Source organism: Macrobrachium rosenbergii, chromosome 21, assembly GCF_040412425.1.
Source record: "Macrobrachium rosenbergii isolate ZJJX-2024 chromosome 21, ASM4041242v1, whole genome shotgun sequence".
Lineage (NCBI taxonomy): Eukaryota > Metazoa > Arthropoda > Malacostraca > Decapoda > Palaemonidae > Macrobrachium > Macrobrachium rosenbergii.
The window spans coordinates 39,654,861-39,672,639 of record NC_089761.1 but is presented as its reverse complement, the minus strand read 5'-3'; the positions used below and the strand labels follow the sequence as shown (position 1 = coordinate 39,672,639).

General features: G+C 38.4%; 2 protein-coding genes across 3 annotated transcripts; both read left to right on the top strand.

Moving 5' to 3' along the window:
* The first annotated feature begins 633 nt into the window (after window positions 1–633).
* On the top strand, window positions 634–7,041 carry LOC136849969 (3-galactosyl-N-acetylglucosaminide 4-alpha-L-fucosyltransferase FUT3-like). Its single transcript, XM_067123496.1, has 5 exons — window positions 634–696; window positions 1,658–1,726; window positions 3,821–4,727; window positions 5,248–5,390; window positions 6,399–7,041. The coding sequence occupies exons 2-5, from the start codon at window positions 1,659–1,661 to the stop codon at window positions 6,643–6,645; spliced, it is 1,365 nt and encodes a 454-aa protein (XP_066979597.1). The 5' UTR covers window positions 634–696; window position 1,658; the 3' UTR covers window positions 6,646–7,041.
* A 3,757-nt stretch (window positions 7,042–10,798) lies between these two features.
* On the top strand, window positions 10,799–17,701 carry LOC136849967 (uncharacterized). Of its 2 annotated transcripts, none has more exons than XM_067123495.1 (5): window positions 10,799–11,048; window positions 14,939–15,042; window positions 15,245–15,439; window positions 16,062–16,208; window positions 17,188–17,701. In XM_067123495.1, exons 2-5 carry the CDS (start codon window positions 14,941–14,943, stop codon window positions 17,404–17,406), a joined length of 663 nt encoding a protein of 220 aa, XP_066979596.1. In that variant the 5' UTR covers window positions 10,799–11,048; window positions 14,939–14,940; the 3' UTR covers window positions 17,407–17,701. The 2 variants fall into 2 exon arrangements, with proteins under 2 accessions (XP_066979596.1, XP_066979595.1); XM_067123494.1 differs by lacking the exon at window positions 10,799–11,048 and adding an exon at window positions 14,508–14,562.
* The last annotated feature ends 78 nt before the right edge of the window (window positions 17,702–17,779 follow it).

Sequence of the window (17,779 nt, the reverse complement as noted above, 5' to 3'; positions counted from 1 at the left end):
AGAAATAAATTTCTCTAATTCTTCATTACCCGGTCGGAGGGTCGAACGTGGGTCCAGCAGAGTGCTAGCCGAGAACGATACCAACCCGTCCAGTGAGGAATTGTGTTATGTGAGGAGGAGGGAGGGGAAGACCTAGAAAGGGTTGGATAAATGGAGTGAAAGAGATATTGGAAAGGAAGGGCTTAATTTATCCAGGAGGTGTGAGTGTGCAAGGTAGGAATGAATGGTTCATAGTATGGAAGGATTTCAGTGTGGTGTTAGTTAGCCCTCTGTTTAGGTGTATGAAGCAGTTAAAAATCACACTCTAGTAGGGGATATATATATATATATATATATATATATATATATATATATATATATATATATATATATATATATAGATGTATGTGTGTGTGTGTGTGTGTGTTTGTATGTGAGTGTTTGTGTGTTTAAGAGAGACATACACACACATTGTTCAGACTTTTCTACGGTGAATTGGTGGATATCCACAGAACAGGTGTGTACCCCAACAGATGTGCCTCCCACAGGTGTATCTTTAGAAATAAAATTTTCATTTTTACCTGACAGTAGATTGCACCTGCAGAGATCACCTGTGTAAAACCTGCCAAGCAAATCATATTGTTTCCATGAGCTTTTTATTTAGTAGAATCAGTTGTAACTGGCTGCGCGTCCAATAACAGTTGAGCAGTTTCAGTGGTGAGTAGGACTGCATGTAACGCATCAGTGGAGATCTGAATTTCACGTAACACCTTCAGTGTAGGTCTGAATTTCATGTAACACCTTCAGTGGAGATCTGAATTTCATGTAAGACCTTCAGCGGAGATCTGAATTTCGTGTACCACCTTCAGCGGAGATCTGAGTTTCACGTAACACCTTCAGCGGAGATCTGAATTCCATTAACTCCTTCAGTGGTGATGAATATCGCTGGAATTTCTCTCTCTCTCTCTCTCTCTCTCTCTCTCTCTCTCTCTCTCTCTCTCTCTCTCTCCAGGCTACATTCTTCTGGATCTTGCTCTGTGAGATAATGATGTCACTGAGTTTGGCCAGGTCAAATCTTAGTTCATTTAACTGCGCATGTGCGTGAGTCATATTTCTTGGTTAAATTTGTTAATGTTATTTGTTTCTCTTTGTTATTTCTCGTATATAATTTTCTTTTCATTGACTATAATAATAATAATAATAATAATAATAATAATAATAATAATAATAATAATAATAATAATAATAATAATAATAATAATAATAATAATAGTTTGGATAGACAGCTGAATCATCATTATTCTTTCTCATTATATTAGTTCTATTTCAGCAATATTTATGAGGTCAAGAATCTTCTTTGGCTAATAATAATAATAATAATAATAATAATAATAATAATAATAATAATAATAATAATAATAATAATAGCTTGCATGGCTATGTGAAACATCATTACTCTTTCTCATTGTATTAATTCTAATACATCAATAATTATGAAGTCAGGAGTCTTTTGTTTATTACCCACAATCCCTTTACTAAATTCCAAACCCAATTCCTGTGTAATAATGAGTTGTCACTCATTTTCTCTTTTGGAACTGAGGTAAAATCACAACCGATATCTGAGGCTTTAATTGCATGGGCAAGCCAACTAATGGCCCCGACCACTCTCCTTTTGCAGAATGACCCGATTTTGGCATAGGTCAAGCATTTTCAAGAGGCGTTGGAAAATTTGTTTCAAGATGGTGATGTGAGTGAATTTTAAGTGTTTTTATTATATATATATATATATATATATATATATATATATATATATATATATATACGAGGGTAAGTCAAAAGGTTCCAGGAAAAATTCAATATACTCTTTATTTAAGGAAATTCAAACATCATTTTTCTACATATCTACCATCTAACTCTATACACTTTTAGTGCTGTTTCCACCTCTGCAACCCTTCTTTGTAGAAATTTGGGGCCTTTCTATTAAACCATGTTGAAACGGCATGTTTAGCAGCATCCAAAGATTCAAACCGGACTCCTCTTAAGTGTTCCTTGAGTTTTGGGAACAGGAAAAAAAATCTGAAGGAGCAAGATCAGGACTATGAGGAGGATTAAGAGTTTCCCACCTAAATTTCCGTAGGACTTCTCTTGCAACCCTTGATGAATGTGCTGGAGCGTTATCATGATGGAACGAAATTCTGCGGTGCAACTTTCCTCGACGTTTTTAATAATGCAGTCTTCAGTTTTTGCAAAACACCTTTGTAGTAGTTCCCGGTGATTGTTTTTGTCCTTCAAGGAAATCAATCAAAATCACTCCTTTGGAGTCCCAAAACACTGTTGCCATAACCTTCTGGGCAGATCTCGCCACTTTGAACTTCACTGGTGCAGCAGAACCTCTTGGTAACCATTGCTTTGATTGAATTTTACTTTCTGGGTCATATTGATGGATCCAAGTTTCATCTCCAGTAACAATCCGGTCAAAAAAACTCTGATTCATTTGATTCAATCTTCGTTAAAACTGCAAGAGAAAGTTCAGCTCTTTTGATGCAGTTGGTCTACGCGCAACGCTTTTGGGACCCAACGTGCTGAAAGTTTACTCAAACCAAGATTTTCATTTAAAATTGAAAATGCGGAACCATGGGAGATCCCAGTTTCATTAGCTATCATATCGATAGTTCCGACGATTTTCATCCACTAGATTCTGCACCAAAGCCACAATTCTTTCATTTTTTGCGGTCGATCTCTTGGGTTGTCTTTGAGGTCCTCCTGACCATCCTTAAATCGCTTTATCCAATCATAAACAACTGATTTAGATGGAGAAGAATCTCCATAAACTTGTTGCAAAGCTTCAATAATTTTTCCTGGTTTCCAATCAAGCTTGGTCAGGAACTTGATGTTAGCTCTCATCTCAAAATTTTTATTTTCCATGGGTTCAAGAAGTTCCTTTTTGAAGCAGATGTTAACACCACGGTAGCAAGAGGATGACTGAGGTAACAAGTCTATATGGATCACTACATCACAGATAATTGTTTACCAAGTATTTGGGTTTTTCATTCCTGTGTAAATACATCATTCAACAATTTTTTTCTGGAACTTTTGACTTATATATATATATATATATATATATATATATATATATATATATATATATATATATATATATATATATATATATATATATTTTTACACACACACACACATATATATATATATATATATATATATATATATATATATATATATATATATATATATATATATATATACACACATCATTTAATATCCAGTTCTCTCTGCCTCGAAATTAATACCTGAGGGAAATTGTAACTGATGGGAGATAGCTGCTCACTTATCAGTTATAATTCTCCTCAGGTATTATTTTGTAGGTAGAGCGGATTGGATGTTAAATAACACCTGTAGCTTAATGTCTGTGTATAAAAAATGTTACGGTGATGTGATAATAATTCATATATATATATATATATATATATATATATATATATATATATATATATATATATATATATATATATATATATATATATATATTTTTTTTTTTTTTTTTTTTTTTACTTCAAAAATATAAAAGAAAGAGAAAAGTGAATTAATACCCTGTTTCTTATGTTGTTGATGTTTTATTAGATTAGTTTTCTGTCAATCCCGTTCACAACCATTTTTGAGAAACCAGAGGTTGCATTAAATGCTTAACAGATATCAGTTATGTCAAGATTTCCACGTAAGTGTCAGACTATAGACTCGAGAGCTTTCCATTAAACAGAATATTTATAAATTGATTAGAATCCAGAATGACATTGTCGAAAATGAATCATTTTCTTGTTTCCAGGTTGAGGGCCGTCACGACAAAGGTAGCGCGTCTTGTACCCGCAGTTCAGCTGAGGAAGAGAGGTTGGCTGTACTTCACTGCAGCCGTCCTTACATGCATCCTTATCGACGCACTTTCCAGAAGCAGCATTTTACAGCAACTTCAACAAAAGCCTCTGTTCCTCGCTCAAAAGTGGCCTGACTTTTCGCAGGCAGAGATCGACAGCTTGTCCGTCATGGGTCGGAGACTGTTCTTGCACGAAGACGCCGGCAAGCCTCATGACAGAAACTTCACCATTCTAGCGTGGCTGTGTGGTCCGAGAAATGAGAAACGTTTCTTTTACCAGTACGGAGAGAAGAAGCTGGATCCGTTCCGCTCCTGCTCCGTCAGAAACTGCGACGTCACTTACGATTCCTCTCTTGCTGACAGGGCCGACGCCATCTTGATTCACCTCCACACAACTCATGGTCCGTCAACCTTTCCGAAGCGGACGAACTTCAAGCAGAGGTGGATCTGGTTAAGTGACGAGTCTCCCCTTTATACTTTTAGCGAGGCTAACGACAGAAACCTCGCCCATTATAATGGTTATTTTAACTGGTCCATGAGTTACAGAATGGACAGTGATGTTCCTGTGCCATACGGGAGGACTATAAAATTGACGGATGCTGAGGCATCTCTGTATGAAAAAGTGGATTATTTCAACATGAAGCCGAATTTTACTTGTATCATGGGCTCTAATTGTAATACACCCAATAGACGATGGGATTACGTGAAGGAATTACAAAAATATATGGATGTAGATGTTTACGGACGTTGTGGGACATTAAAGTGCCCTGGACATTTCAATCGTGACTGTGATGCTTTGAAGAGCTACAAGTTTTACCTGGCCTTCGAAAATGTCGATTGCAGGGAGTACTTTACTGAAAAAGTATGTATATTTTCATTTTTGCCAATGCTATCTTTATTTACCTCTCATTCATTCATATATAATGATTGATTTTCCTTTCGGTTGTCTCATTTTTATACTGAGGTAACCCCAATACAGCAATTTGTCCTGCTCTGGTGTATTTGTTGCGTATGTGCTTGGTGCAAAAGTGAAATGACATAAACCTCAGTTATGTTTTAGGGTGTTCCCAGCTTTCTAAACCTTACAAAGAAGTCGAGTGTCTCAGAATTGATGTAATCTGTCATATTTCAAGGACCATAAGTGCAACCCTTTTCAGTCAGAGCCACACTTTTAGTAAACTGATTGAAGCAGAAGCACAGGCTTAGGCTGACGGGTGTTAGCTTCTGCACATGAAAACAGATTAGCTAAAAATATACAGTGCTAAAGAGGCACTTCACATGACAGAGAGAAGCTCAGGTCGAAATACTGTGGCTGTGGATTTATTGGTCTCTTCTTCAGAAAGCGCTTTCTGACATTTCACTCACTCATATTCCTTTTCCAGGTCTGGTGGAATGCCTTCGGGAAGGGGTCAGTACCCGTCGTTATGGGAGGGAAAATAGAAAGCTACCGAAAGATGCTTCCTCCCAATTCCTTCATCCACGTCGATGAATTCAAGTCTCCAAAGGATCTTGCAAGTTATCTCTTGTAAGTATGGAAATTCTTGTGAATGGTTCTCCCAGTCCAGAGGTCCACGCGGGACCTCTTGTCCCCATCGAAACCTTGCCACACTTACGGGCTAACTGTGTTGGCTTGAGGCCAGCTATCATCCAACCAACAATCTTCCCATCCCTTCTCATCACATATCCAGACCATCTCAGTTTTTGAGCTCTCTGTCATTTGGAGCCTCTGAACTCTCAGCAGCCTACAGTCACTCAGCATTCCACGAATGCTGTTGAGTTCTAACAATGCCATATTTTAATTGCCTTCTTTTCTTATCTTATAAATGATGAACCACATAGCGAGTTCTAACAATGCCATATTTTAATTGCCTTCTTTTCTTATCTTATAAATGATGGACCACAAAGATGGCTATGACAGACTTCTTAAGAGAGCATTGAAGCTGACCCCAAAGCCCCTAGCTCTTTAATTCTTCATGTTTATCAGTTATGACATTCTGTTGTCTTAACTGCTGCAATTGCATCTGTGAGCAGAAACATCCCAGTAGCACCCGACTGATTATGCTGAGTAAGTGGTTTACATTAAGCCACTTTTGTGCAACACAAACCCTTGCCCTAGGACAGCCTGCAGTTGTGGTAAGGTGTTGAAGGGGATGAGAGGCCTGATGTGGATCTCTGAACTCATTATCAGCCATCAAAGATGGAATAACCTGTTATCACATCAGTGTCATCAGGGTTTATTGGAGTTCATAAGTTGTTGGTACCTAGCCAAAGTGAAATGGTAGGATTTTCATAGTGGTTGGTCGTTTTACATTAAGCCAGTCTTATGCATCATGGACCCTCACCCTGTAAGTTTGGTAAAGTATTTAAGGGGGTAAAATGGCTGATGTGTCCCTCTGGACTTATCAACAAACTGAGCTGAGTCTGACTGAACAAACGCTGAAGGCTTTTCTGATGGGAAGACTGGTGTCAAATACACTCAAACGTTATTTCAAGGTATGAAGAGGCACTTCAAGCTATCTTTTGTTCACAACAGGTTTCTGGCAAAGGACGCCACAAAATACATGGAATACCACGCGTGGCGTTCACAGTTCCGCGTGGTGAACGAGCACGGATATTTTGGTGCGCCCATATTCCACTATTGCCGTATATGCGAGGCCCTTAACTACAACGACCCTGCCCCCAAAGAATACCACAATATGGAAGTCTTCTGGAATGTGAGTACTGACTGTAATCAGCCGACGTGGATCTATAGAATGAATAACAACACCACACCAGTGTAGATCTTGAAGCAGTCAGGTTTTTTCTTTTTGAACCTGTGACCCTGTGACCTTTGCCTTACAGTGTCATACTTGAATTTATAGACCATTTGTTTGTTCATTTCATCAATGTACACATGTAAGGTATGAAATGCAGTTAATTTTGCAGAAAGTATTAATATTTTGCCAATAAACTGTGACCTGTTCCTTTATGCATGTGGTGAACAGCATGAAGAAAGGCTGGATTAATATTTTACTTTCTAAACCTGTTCCATTTAAGCCTTAAGTGTTTTATTTCTTAATGCAACACTCAAAATTAGATTGTAACACTCCTTCAGCAAGAATTTCGAATACAGCATGTGACAATGTAAGAAACTAGGCAATATTGATATGCCGTATTCATTTTGTGCAAAATGTAAATAAAAAGGAAACAGATTTTCTCAAAACGTAATCCACGGTGTCTTAAAACGATGATTTTGCTTGTTGGAAATGTTTCGCAGAAGCAGGGACTCTAAAATCCCTGCCAAAATGATGCTAGGTGCCAATTCTGTGATAAAACTGGCCATTTTCTGCCCTCAGTCTTGACTTGGCTGCTATAACCATGGTCAGTGAGTGTTCAAGGTTTCATCAGCCTACCTGGCATCCCACCCTTAAGAAATCGGACGCACTGTTGACCTGGAGGACGAGGAAGCCTCCAGACACATTGGCAGGAGGTATAGCAACTTTGGTGACTTCCTTGGGCCTGGTAAGGATTCCCAAATTATTATGCAATTCTTGCATAACCCACGGCACATCACAGTCTTGGTTTAAAGACTGACTTACGTTGAAAGAAAACTGGATAATGATTCCTGTAACCTCACTATGAATGTAATCCGTGCTCTTATTATTACATATGTTGATCAAATCTAAAGCTTTATGCGAGAACAAATGAACACAGAATTGATGAGATCAACTGTAATCAGTCAAACATCCTCTTCAGTCAAAAAATTAAAAATTATAATTTTATTGACTGGCTTGGCGCCCAAAGATGGTACTAGCGTCAAATGAGTACCTGAATAAGAGGGTGTTTGAATTAAACTCTGAGTGAAGTTACGTAGGTCTAGCCTCTGCATATTATTCTTGAGTATTTTGTACATTCTGTACAGAATACAGTATTGTCAAATTGGCTAACATTGGTTTTAAGTGCTTTCTGTAATGTTGTGATATGTTTTGACTTTTAGTACTTTCATACAACTTTGTGATGGTATAGCTGCTTTCCATACAAATGGGAAGACGTGATATAAAGGAAATATGTTTCTTCAACGAAGTATTATTATTAAATGAAACAGCTATTCGTTTTGCGGTTGACAAAGGAGTATTTCTATCAAGAAAAATTGGGGTGCATCTCTGGAGTAGTTCCGTAACAGCCAGTTGACCAACAGGTACTTTATTTAAAGCTTAGATCAACCGAAGCACAGTGATCAAATCTTTCCCCTGTCGGGAGAGAAAGAGAGAGGAAGAGAGAAACGACGGCTTACAAAGCCGGCATTGATTTTACAACTGGCGCCTGAAATATCTCAGCTTCTATATATCAAGTGCTCCTTAAGAGTCTTTCACTCGAGATGAAAGCCCACCCTTATCATCCTTATGAAAAGGATGGATTCTTTGGCTAAATTCTCACTTCAAGACATTATTATTCATTTATTTCTCATCACATTCCTTTATGTACTTTTGAATTGTTTATTTCTCCAATTACTCGTTTGTTCATAAAGGAACTCCTATACGCAGTGCCTTCAAACATTCTCTGTTTTGCGTTGTGTTTGTTGAGAATCTATAGTTCATGTCACTAACTGTTTTTGGATATCGGTTTTGTATTTCTCAAGTGTCTCTGAATTCACCCATCGTTTAGTTCTTTAGTCTATGTGCTCAGAAACCAGTTTTCCAGTGCTGTATACCTGTTGATTCTTAAACGACTGTTGGACAATGACAGGTTTTAGCATTACGCTAGACCTATGGAGCTTAGGCTACCTTGTTTGAGCCAGATTGACGAAAAGTTAGCTATTTTCTTCAAGCATAACTTTTGAATATTAAATAAGATCACGAAATGGACAGTATAGATGCACACAGGATGACCATGACAGGAAAAATAACGATATACCCATTTGCTGTGGGAAACGATTCAAGCCATTTCCGGTTGTTGCACTGCAACGATCAATTCTTTGACCATGTGAACTAAGCAGCGAATACCAAGCATGCCATTTGGAATCCCGGCGATGACAGCAGTCAAGTCCACACAAAAGAGACAAGGTCATGTTTTCAGAGAGACTGGTAATTTGCCTTGGATTGCGACGCAAAATCAGGTTTCCCTTACCGAGTCATTTTGCGTCATGACGATCAGATTGCGCCTAATTCTCTTTGTCTGAACACGGAGAATGATTATCTGTCAGATAAACCGCACTTCCAAGCACAATGATCAAGGACAGCACTAAATAAAAAAAAAAAAAAAAATGTGCCGAATTGGCTCATGACGCTTTCATGGGCCTGTCCTACAGCGTTGCCAGACTCACGATTATGGCTAACTTTAACCATCAATAAAATAAAAGCTACCGAGGCTAGAGGGCTGCAATTTGGTATGTTTGATGATTGGAGGGTGGATGATCAACATACCAATTTGCAGCCCTCAAGTCTCAGTAGTTTTTAAGCTCTGAGGGCGGACAGAAAAAGTACGGACGGACAGACAAAGCCATCTCAATAGTTTTCATTTACAGAAAACTAATATGTATATTTATATATATTAATATTCAATCTATAACCTTAATATCTTTTTATATTTTTTCGTGTAACTCTTTGGTAACATCAATAGACCGACTGGGCCCAAAATAAGTCCTTATTTCCGTATCGTTCGTTGGGTCAGGACCTGCCTATTCGGCCGTCCCTTAAATTGTCGTCAGTTTTGAGAGTATTGGTCCACCGATTTTATTTAGGAATGCAGAAACGCATAGTTGTAAACGTATGAAATGAGGTGTGAGAGATAACGCGTACAACGGGGCTGCAGTTAATGGACGGCATTGTGAGTTCAAACGGTACAACTAGAGTCTATTACGCTCATCCTGAAACTCTGGATAAATGTCCTCTTGACCTTGGTAACGATGCCCCGTGTGACAACTCCAGATCACCCCTGCTTCACTGTACCCCTATGATAAAATGGGATGAAGTTCAAAGTGGGTTACAAAGTAATAATGATTATAATTCAGTTTATTGTCTTGATTCATTTAGATAAAACTTGATAAACTCGAGGCTCAGTTCAAAAGTAATTCCGAAAATGACCTAGAATTTGGTGTTTATTTAATGTTTCATCTTATCCTTACATTGTGAAAACTAGATTTGAATCTTGTATGTTTTATGTAATACACTCAGACAAAAACAATACACACAAAACAATACACACACACACACACACACACACACACACATATATATATATATATATATATATATATATATATATATATATATATATATAATGTATAATGTTTATATATATATATATATATATATATATATATATATATATATATATATTATAAAGGCAAAAGTAACAAAACAAATATGATCAGAAGTAAAATAGATAACTATGAGGTATAAAGAAGGGCTTGATTGATTGATTTAGGGTTACTAAAAACTGGCGTGACATCATCTCAGTAATTGACGCCGCATCAAGAAAGGAAGAGGAAATAAAAGATACGGCGAAGAAGGATGAGAGGAATTCTCAAATCTTCACCAACGGTCCCAAGCGTATTTCGAAACAGAGATTCATACTCTACCGCTTTTTCGGGAAATGTCACTTGGATCTTGTGTATTTGTATAATTAACTTTCTTTCACTCATTTATGCTGTAATTCTGTATTTATTCTGTAATTCTGTATTTATTCACCTTTTATCCTTCACCGTTTTAAAGAACAGCACATCTTAACGATGAAATTAAAATTTCAAGCGACCTGCTTTAGTCGTAAAGGCCTGCTATTGTATAGCGATACCAGAGTTGCGTAGGTCTATACGATTAACTTATCTTGGTTCAGATAAGAGAGAGAGAGAGAGAGAGAGAGAGAGAGAGAGAGAGAGAGAGAGAGAGAGCAGTTAAATTCACATATTCCTTGGTGTTCTAATAAGACACACACACACACACACACACACACTCAGGGGAACAGTAACTCAACAATAGATCTGAAAATATCTCTCTCACCGTCACTCTCTGTGTGGGTGCGTCCAGTGTAAGTCTAGACCTGGGCGAGGCTAGTCATATTGGCCCCCCCTTATACTGCATTACATCCTCAGATATTTCGAAGGACTTATATCCTTTGATCGCTTGGGCCTCAGAGTTGACCTCGGGCAGAAATAACGAAGCTTTTCCTTCATCACTGTTAGAGATCTGAGAGTCGATCTGTCAAGGTAAAGAAGTAATTGTTATTTCCCTTGGTATATATATATATATATATATATATATATATATATATATGTATATATGTATGTATGTATATATAGTGGTTGACTTTTACAGGTCTTTATGAGTAAATATAATGGAAGAAGAACGGATGGTAGAATATTCCCTGCAAAAGGTTTAGAAGAACAGAGGAATATAATTTTGTTGAAGCAAGCGTGGTCAAATGGGAATGTATAAAAGGATTGTTAAGCTAACTCTCCTTTATAGAGGTTAAGTGTAAGAATTTAAATCTGAAAAAGAAAATAGGGTGAAAGCCATTATGATTAAGCGTTGGCAGAGTTTCGTAGTATATATGGAGTGAAAAGACTGAAAGAAGTATAGTGAAATAGGTACAACGATGATTCACAAGTGGTATGTGAAGCCACTGCTGAACTTTGGGGTGATAAATTTAGCCGTATTTTGAATTCTCTGAATGACCAAGAGGGCATGGGTGAATTTTTTAACCAAGATGTCAGTGATGCTTGATGCTCCTATACTTTGTGTGACCGTAAATTAAATCCACTCCGTTGTAAAATAAAAATCTTGCTAATTTACAAGGTTGTAGGTTTTGACTTGGTTCCAAATGGATTTTGTAAAAACGCTCCTTAGAATGTATCGATCGTGGGGCCTATTATATTTCACTCGTTTTTAATTCACTCATTTTTGCCTAATATTCTCATGAATGTCCTAATTGCCGTTGCCTCTTCTAAAGGGAAGCTTAAAGACCCATCCAATAGCTCAAACCGTAGACCCATAGCCATAGCGTCACTAGCGTCGAAGAATTTTGAAAGACTGAAAATATTTGCACACCTCCGACAACCGGTTCGACTTCAAGCTTATCACTCCACTGGAATGCGCGCTTATATAAGCGTTGAAATAGGCTTGGATAAACCTGTGTACCTTCGTTTTATCGATGGCAAGAGTGCTTACGATCGTGTTATTTATTGGAAATTAACAAAACTTGTGGATCGAGGCACGCCATTGCTTTTTGTCTTGCCAAAGGCCCCCTCGGTGGGCTTGTTCCGTATGAACAGGTTTCATCTTCTGAATAATAATAATTTACTTTTATATTGGTTCCGTACGCAGCCTTTCCGTATTAGTTGGGGAAATTCTTTCTCTGAGTTTTTTTGAATGAAAAATGGTATACGCCAGGGATCGGTTTTGAGTCCGCATCTCTTTAACATTCATGTAGATGAGCCTAATTACATCTTGACCAGGAAGGGTTGGCTGCCATGTAGCCAAGACTCCTATGAAAATTTTGTCTTATGCTGATGATATGGTCATCATTTCTCAGAGCTTTGTCACTGTTTTGCCACAGAGCACTCGTCCTTAGTGCAACCAGATCTGTCTGGATGTGAATCATATCAAAGCTGAATATCTGCCCTGCTGTGTATTTAGGTAATGAGAAACCGGTTTTCTTTTAATTACCTTGGCCGTACAATTACCTGCGATTTTAATGATGACGATGTTATACGTAATGAAACAAGGAAGCTGTGTTGAATTGAATTGGACTGAATATTGAATTTGGGACCTATGAGGTCATTCAGCGCTTGAACCGAAATTGACAGTAAAAGGCCTGAAAGGTGCAACAGGAGGAAAACCTCGCAGTTGCACTATGAATCAAGTGTTAATTAAGAGAGGATGGCAAGTAAGATGGAAGAAAGATGATATGAAAGGAGGTACAGTAAAAGGAACGAAAGGGGTTGTAGCTAGGGCACGCTACAAAGAACCTTAAGTAATGCCTAGTGCAACTCTGACAGAACTACCCCGCAATGGGGACTTTTCTGAATTCGTCTGTCATGAGTTGTAAGCATACCACTAACGGCACTAAGCCCCCCTACGGGGGATATACGTAAAGAAACGAAGAAGCTTTGTTGCCGTGGGGATGCTTTAGTTAGAAATTTTAAGCTTTGTAACGATGTTAAGTATACGCTGCTTAAAACATTCTGCTACTCATTGCACTGCTCTTCTCTCCGGTCAGGTTATGAAGTGGCTACTTTTCAGAAGCTTACTGTTAATCATGACGCTTGATGAATATCCCACCTTTTCGTAGTGCTTCTTTTTCATTTGGGACCGTGGGAGTCAAGTCTCTGATAGAATCCTGAGAACTAATCATTATATAGGGTGCTAATTTGGCTTGTTATCTACGCGTCGCCTACTCCGAGGTGCTAGTACTAAACATGGAGGAAGCTCCTTGGGACGCCGTGTTTAGTACTAGCACTTTGGAGTAGGCGACTCTTAGGTAACAAGGCAAAGTAGCACCCAGTATAGTTTAATGAAAAGGGTTGAGAACAGCACAGATACGTTGATTGTTACCCTGAATGGTAGCCTAGTGATGTGACACTAAAATCATCTATTAAACAGCGTTGGTGTGACTCATTATTTCTGCGGTAGCATAGCACTGTTTTCTCCTTGCATTTTAATACATTCTAATGTTTTTTTAATAATTGGTATCTCTTCTTTCTGCATTTCCCTTTACTTCCTTTTGCCTCTTACTAATCAACACCATATTCTTCGGAAGCTTGAATTTCAAGTCAGTGGCTCCTGTGGTGGGCTTGTTCCATATGAATAGGGTTCATCTTCTGAATAATAATAATAATAATAATAATAATAATAATAATAATAATAATAATAATAATAATAATAATAATAATAATAATAATAATGAATTCCATTGAAAGTTTTTAGACCGAAGTTTTGTCCTTTTTTTTTTATTATCTGTCGTTGCCAGTTTTGATGGCAGCTTATTTCTCGGAATGAGTACGATGACTGTGACCTTTTGATGTTTAGTTTTGCACATTTTTTTTCTCTTTTATCCTCCTCTTCTTCGTACATTCCTAGTCTTTACGATTGCCTCTTCAATAAGGTTACAATTCCGTTTTGATTCAGCCTTTGTGTGTGTGTGTGTGTGTGTGTGTGTGTATGTTTTCATTATTGCGATTTTCTGTTGCGAGCTGCACCCTCGTTTTAACAGCTGACGTGTGTTTGTTTTTCAGGGCGTCAGCGTTGCCGCCTTGGGCAAACGAGTGAACGCCAGTCACGGCCAGTGTTGCCGTTGCAAATTGCATCCGCAAAATTTGCCTCCGTAATTGTCAAAGATGACTATCAGTTGGAGAGGGATATTCGACTCGACAAATTATGATACATCTTTAAACTTTCATTATTTAAGGATTAAATTTTTAAAAAATTATATTCTGTATATATTTTATTTATGGTATTTTTTTCGTTGTCAAAGCTTAATTACCAAAATTTAAAGCAATGTTATAAAGTGTGTGTGTGTGTGTGTGTTTTTTTTTTTTTTTTTTAAAGAAAGATGAAGACGTAGTCAGTGTGGCCACAGAGAGATGCCAGATATCGCTGTTTGTTTTGTTGTTGTTTAGGGGTGACCTTGTTTTTATGCGTGGGTCATTGTGTGAGTGAGTGTCTTCTGTTTGTGATAAGTGATGAAGAGGTGGTGGTTGTTTGCTTGCCGTTTGTGTTTGTGTGAGTGAGTGCGCATGTTTAGTAAATTAGATCAGTAGGCTACACTTCCTACCTTCTAGCTGTTGTGCAGAGGACTAGAGGTGTTTTTAATATGTCTATAAGGTGCCAGCTGTGGGGTTCTCAGCAGTTCTAATGGGATGAGGGTGCTGGCCTTATGGCCTCCTCCATCATGGTTATGAACTGCCAAAGAAGTGTAACTGTTAGGTGCTTTATCCTTTGCTTGAGTCTAAGGAATCACCGAGAGACTCAATGTAGAATGCTCGAAGGTTTGCTTGGGAATCAAACTCTAGGTCCTTTTACCAGGGAAGTTAGCATCTTGACCATACAGAGAGATATATACAGTACTTGTTAAAGACCTTCTTTCCACACCCACCAGACATGAGCAACCTGAAGGGCCTGGAACAGGTCGTCTTGTCCCCGAAGGAGAGCGACGAGGTCTATGAGCTCCTGAGGGATGCCTACGTGCCCAGGGAACCTGTGGTAAGTCAGAGCCTTAAGCATTCTCATCCTGTCTCTTCGTATTCCTCAATGCCTTTAGACTTCCATCCTGCAAGAGGTATACCTCTCATGATTTATGCGAGGGCTATTCTGCAGTGCATAGGCCTATCTGTATTTTCAAAGTCTAAACTTCCATCCTCCAAGAGGTATACCTCTGATGATTCACGCGAGGGCTATTCCGCAGTGCATAGGCCTACGCAGCAGCTACGACGAATTGAAGCCGTTGTTCGAATCCGTCATCCCGCACACGCTGACGAATGGAATAAGCATCGGCCTAAAGGACTCCTCTTCCGGGAAGGTCGTCGCCGTCATGCTCAACGTCGTCATCGATTCGCCCGATTTTCAGCTTTTCAAAAATGGGGAGCTCGGCTCTGAGAAGGTGAGAGGGATAATGGGTCTTGTGTACTTTTCAGTGATGGCTGTCTTTGCATATTTGGTATTGTCGACTCTCTTCTCGTGCATAGTTACACTATCTGGATATTTAGACTTAAGACGTACTCAAATTCGTAGCTCTTTCTTGAGTTTAGTCTTTTTTTACTTTGAAAATACATGGTGCATACAAAAATTTACTTAGATAATTTAATTTCTTCCATTTCATCTTCCTGTACTGTAACTCTGCTCCTCTGAATTCTACTTACATTTGTATGTCTCACTATTAACAATACTGTGATCATTTTAGTACTTTCTTTCACAATAAAAATTCACCAAACATTGGTCTTTAACTTTATTCATCATGGAATTACAGTTCTTATAATAACAGGTAGACCATGCCTGCCAGTTATACTTTCCTTACCTGTAAACCACGTTGCATACGTAAGCTGCACATTTCCAGTAAAACCTCGTTAATCGATCAAGTATGACATAACCTTGTAATCTAAGTAGTTAGCTTTCTCTGTTGTGACATTTGTGCATAATTTTCAACATAAAAATATATTTTTCTCTTCTCTTAACAAGATGACTTTGATTATGCCAGTTAGGTTCAACTAGTCTCATAATTTCAGGCTGACCTATACTCCAAGTTGCTGCAAGACTTCTGCGCAGGCGTGGATGTGTTCAATGGCAGCCAGTTCAAGAAGAACTTGGAGTTGCTGCTTCTGTGTGTCCATCCCAATTACGGGAAAAGGGGAATAGGAGCTGAGCTGATAAAGGCAAGTGTTATGGGACATGTGTGTGTGTGCACTTCTGTCTTTCCCATAAACTGTCTACCTCCATTCTAATAATGATAGTAAACTGATTTGAAAATTGTCTCTCCGCATCTGCAAGCAGTTGTAAAGCCATCTTTGCGTTTAAATTCATTATATAATATGTCTCCGAGTTAGAAAGCTTGCTTTTCGTTCTCGTAGCATAATAAAGGTTTAAAATTGACTGAACTTTTGGTTTTCAAACACAAACACACAAGAATTTAATTTCCATTCTCTGAAACAAAACTTTCCTTAGACAAATAAAAGATAGTTGTGGGCACACTGTATATACTGTTCGTGTTAGGTGGAGAGCTATTTAATTATATACAGTTTTATTATTCTGTTTCGTATTGTTAATCCATTATTTCAAATGCCATTGACTTCCCTTGTTGTTAACTGTTTCTCTCTTTTCTGAGCATTTTAATCATTTATTTGGTCTTGGGGATTGGGAGGAGGTTTGTAAAGGCGAGGAAAGCATGGCTGGCGAGAGAGGAAAGAGCATGGCGGTTTGGTAGAGATAGGTTGTGGTTGTTGGACGTCCCAGTCAGTCTGTTGTAAGTTTGCTTTGGAATTAGTGCCCTGTAGTGAAGTCTAATAGGGTAAGTTTTCGGTTATACATTTTTTTGTAATTTTAACCTACGCATTTTTAGCTTTATTTTTTTAGGACTTTACGTCTTCGTTTCATTCGTGGAACGTTATACCCTATTCTGCAATAAATACCTCAAATAAATCTTTGTAATTATACACTTTAATGTCGTACTTTCTCATAATCACTTATCAAAATCGCTTCCTTTTCTAATTCACCCCCACCCCGAATTAATGTGATACGACAGTGGTTATTATTTACAGAATATGAACATGTAACGCCCTTATTCTCAATTTTACTGACGCTTTCCCGAAGAAAGAGAGAATCTGACTCAGCCCACTTCATCTTCTTCTCCCCCAGATGAGCGAGAACAAAGGCCGAGCAATGGGCTGCGACATCGCCACCATCCAAGCTGTAAACATCATCACTGACCACATAGTCAGGAAGCTGGGTTACCAGGAGGTGTCCAAGATGGACTTGAGCGAACGAAGGAAGGAGAACGGAGAGCCCCTGGTCGACATGGAGCTCATGAGAGCCAACGGCACCACGCATCTCACTTACCTGTCCAAGAGACTCTGAGAGAAGGAGAAGAAGAAGAAGAGAGAGAGAGAGAGAGGTGGCAGGATTCTGAGGCAACTGATGTTACGCGTGGAGTTGAGACTAAATGTAACGGACAGATGGATAAATAAGTACCAATAATCTCTTATACCATTGAAAGAAGTAGACTGCAGACTTACGTGAGTAGGGCGTGTGTATGTGTGTGTTTACGTCGTTTAAATGAGATGAATATGCATCATTTGATATACAGCATTTCACTTGTAAAACAAGGTTCATTCAACTCAGTTTTCTTATCAAATCCAGTGCTGAGAATTTTCACGTCGTTTTATTGCTACCTGAATAATAATCATCACTACTTAGCCTAACGTAGGAACCAGCTTCTGCTGACCTGTGT